Source organism: Triticum aestivum, chromosome 2B, assembly GCF_018294505.1.
Source record: "Triticum aestivum cultivar Chinese Spring chromosome 2B, IWGSC CS RefSeq v2.1, whole genome shotgun sequence".
NCBI lineage: Eukaryota > Viridiplantae > Streptophyta > Magnoliopsida > Poales > Poaceae > Triticum > Triticum aestivum.
The window spans coordinates 173066595-173069483 of NC_057798.1; the positions used below are offsets into that span (position 1 = coordinate 173066595).

Here is a 2889-nt window from a genome sequence, read left to right on the forward strand (position 1 = left end):
TGAGGATCGGTTAGGTCCCGATAGAGAAGTACTGCATTTAAAATAGAAAGAAAAAGGGAAAAGACAAAAGTAGTCATAGGACATCTAGATGTGATTTAGCAAAACTGTTTAAATAAAAACATGTCCTATATTCTCAATATCTTACTACATTATAAACAAGGATCAGTCAAGACTCGTTATGTCCTAATCCTATATTCCTTTGATCTTGCATAGAGATTCATATAGAGTATATAATTTCAATTGGGACACATTTCATTCAGAATATAAACAGTATAACAAATAAATTAGGAATAAATGAGCAAAATAAAGTAATAGGGCATTTCAAATGGATGATAATACTTGGTTGCTTACAGCTCTACTTGAGTAGAAACTAACATAGAATTTCAGTAACAAACTCCAGCCGATAAATACTCATGTTCACGCAAAATATCATCAACTACGAACTCAAGAAAGCTGAAAGTTGTGGGTAGTTTTGTCCAACTAATGAAAGACATCTTAAGCAGAGGCAGCAGGAGCCTTGGTAGCAGCAGAAAGCTTTGACCTCCTCTTGGCCATGCTCTCGCTCCGGCGGTCTCTTTGCTCCTTCAGCCTCTGCGCAAGCAGCTTCTGGTACTCTGCAGCCTCTGACTTCTTCTTCGCGATCCTCTTCTTCTTGTCGGCGATTCTCGCGCGCTTCCTCTGGAGGGTCAACGGTGTCACAAGACGCTGGATCTTGGGAGCCTTGCTGACGGTCTTGCCTGGAAATAACAAACAATATTGTCTGCGTAAGAAACAAGTAAATTAAAGACACAATGTGAATTGTAGATTAAGTTTTTCGTTAGCAGGCTCAAGACAAGCATTATGATATTAAGACTTAAAAATTTCTTCAAGAACAATGGAAGAGGGTAAAATAACACAATATAATTCATCAGTAAGCGAACAAATCAAGGACAGCTCACCCTTCTTGTTTGTGAAGGACCTGCGGTATGTGTTGACATACTGGCGGACATCATCATCCTTGCCAAGGTTGAAGAGCTTCTTGATCTTGGAAGCCCTCTTGGGTCCCCTCATCCTGGGCTTCTCAGTGTCGGTCAGGCCTGGCAGATCATTCTTGCCCTTCTTGACAATCACCAAGTTGATAACAGATAGGTCTTGGCTGACAATGCAACCACGGACAGACTTCCTCCGGCGCTCACCAACACGCCTGCCATGTCCACGGAAGCAAGATGTGCCTACAGAAGTGAGGCAAAAGAAATACAGGTAAGAATTCTAATTTAATACCGAGAAAATGTCTGCAAGAAGTACAATGAAAATAAAGTAATACCCCTGTGAAGCAGAAGGCGAACACGCCCAGGAGTTAGCACTCCTTGCTTCATTGGGAAACCCTGCTTATCACAGCCACCCATGATCTTGAAAATATAGCCCTCGAATTCCTGAGAAACAGAAAATGATAGATATCTTTAATCAAAACTACTAAAATATCAGCTGCAGGTTAAGTGTGATGAAATCACTTGCCAGTAGATTACCTCACCCAGAAGATCACCAACTACCTCCTGGGAGATCCTCTTGTCATAAAGGTTCCGCCTGTAGTTATATTAAACTATTAGATATCCATATCAAAAAAACAGAGGGTAAACTCCCAACTGTTATTATTTTGACAAACAACAGACTAAATTCCTACTACTATATTGATCGTTGACTACTAAAAGCCTCAACTCAACATTGTTCATGGCATCACAGGGTACATAGTTAAATATGTCACCCAAAAATTATCAGTACTGAACATCACAAGAAGTTGAAACTATTCGTTGTTAATCGATACTATGCTACAGAGAAAATCATCAGACATAACTAGCTGCACCACAGACAAGTAGCAATTACATGAATTTGGGGGATGGGTGTAGTTTCTATGCTTAGCCCTCTGCTTTGCACTAATGCTAGCTCAGAATACACATACAAACAAAATAGTGAATGCTGTGACATAGTGTAGTTATCGAAACTGTTACAAGAACACCGACCTCAACGCTGACAGAACGTCCATTCTAGTTCTCTACAACAGCAAAAGCCTCTAATCATGATTCTAGTTCTCTAAAACAGCAAAAGTTCTCAACAAGATTCCAATCGCACCATGACATTTATAAGAGCAGCAATCACAAATAATAGTTCCGACAAACCCAGTCTAACAATGTAACAGAACAGATCCTCCACAGTCAACACGCCAAGTGTTAGATCCACAGGATAACAGATTTAACGAGTCCACCATACTAATACAGGCCGACCACAAGGATCCAAACTGAATAGCAACACAATTTCGAGAGGAAGTGTGGTGACTAGACTACACGACGCGGGTCTAAAGAAAGAATGTGGGGCTGAGAAACACTCACAGCTTCATGTCGTCATCGATCTCCACCTTCTTCTGGCACCCCGTGGTGGGGTTCGCGATGTTCAACTGAAACCGACGCAAGAACCACACGAATCAGGCGCCAGCACAAACGCAGATCACATCGGAGCACGACGGGGGATGAGGAGAAGGTGCGTACCTTCATGGTGAAGTTGCGGCGCAAGCTCGCGGGCCGCGAGCTGGGGGGCGGTGGGGCGGCGGCGGCGGCGGCGCGGGCGCTAGGGTTTGGGGGCGAGGATGCGTGCGTGGGGAAGATGTGATGAGCTTATAAAGGTAGGAGGCGTCGGGGAGAAGTGGAGTGGGCCGTTAGGGTCCAGCCTGCGGGTGCTCGGTTGATCTGGGCCATTTTCAGCGCGGGAGGGGTTTAGTTGGAGAAGATTAAACCGGCCTAGAGTGTATAATGGGCCTATGCTGTTGTCGCTAAACAAAAAACATAAATAAAGAAGCTCACATTATTACAGACCAATAAAACCTAGTAGCTGTTTGTATAAAAAAAGGCTAGCTGTTGT

The 2889-nt window shown here is 43.3% G+C and overlaps 1 protein-coding gene across 1 annotated transcript; it reads right to left on the reverse strand.

Annotated features, from left to right (window-relative positions):
• Positions 1 to 326: 326 nt before the first annotated feature.
• LOC123044162 (40S ribosomal protein S6-2) lies at positions 327 to 2639 on the reverse strand. Its single transcript, XM_044466823.1, has 6 exons — positions 2520 to 2639; positions 2364 to 2428; positions 1506 to 1563; positions 1304 to 1412; positions 939 to 1211; positions 327 to 737 (listed from the first exon to the last, which is right to left on the reverse strand). Exons 1-6 carry the CDS (start codon positions 2523 to 2525, stop codon positions 496 to 498), a joined length of 753 nt encoding a protein of 250 aa, XP_044322758.1. The 5' UTR covers positions 2526 to 2639; the 3' UTR covers positions 327 to 495.
• Between the last annotated feature and the right edge of the window lie 250 nt (positions 2640 to 2889).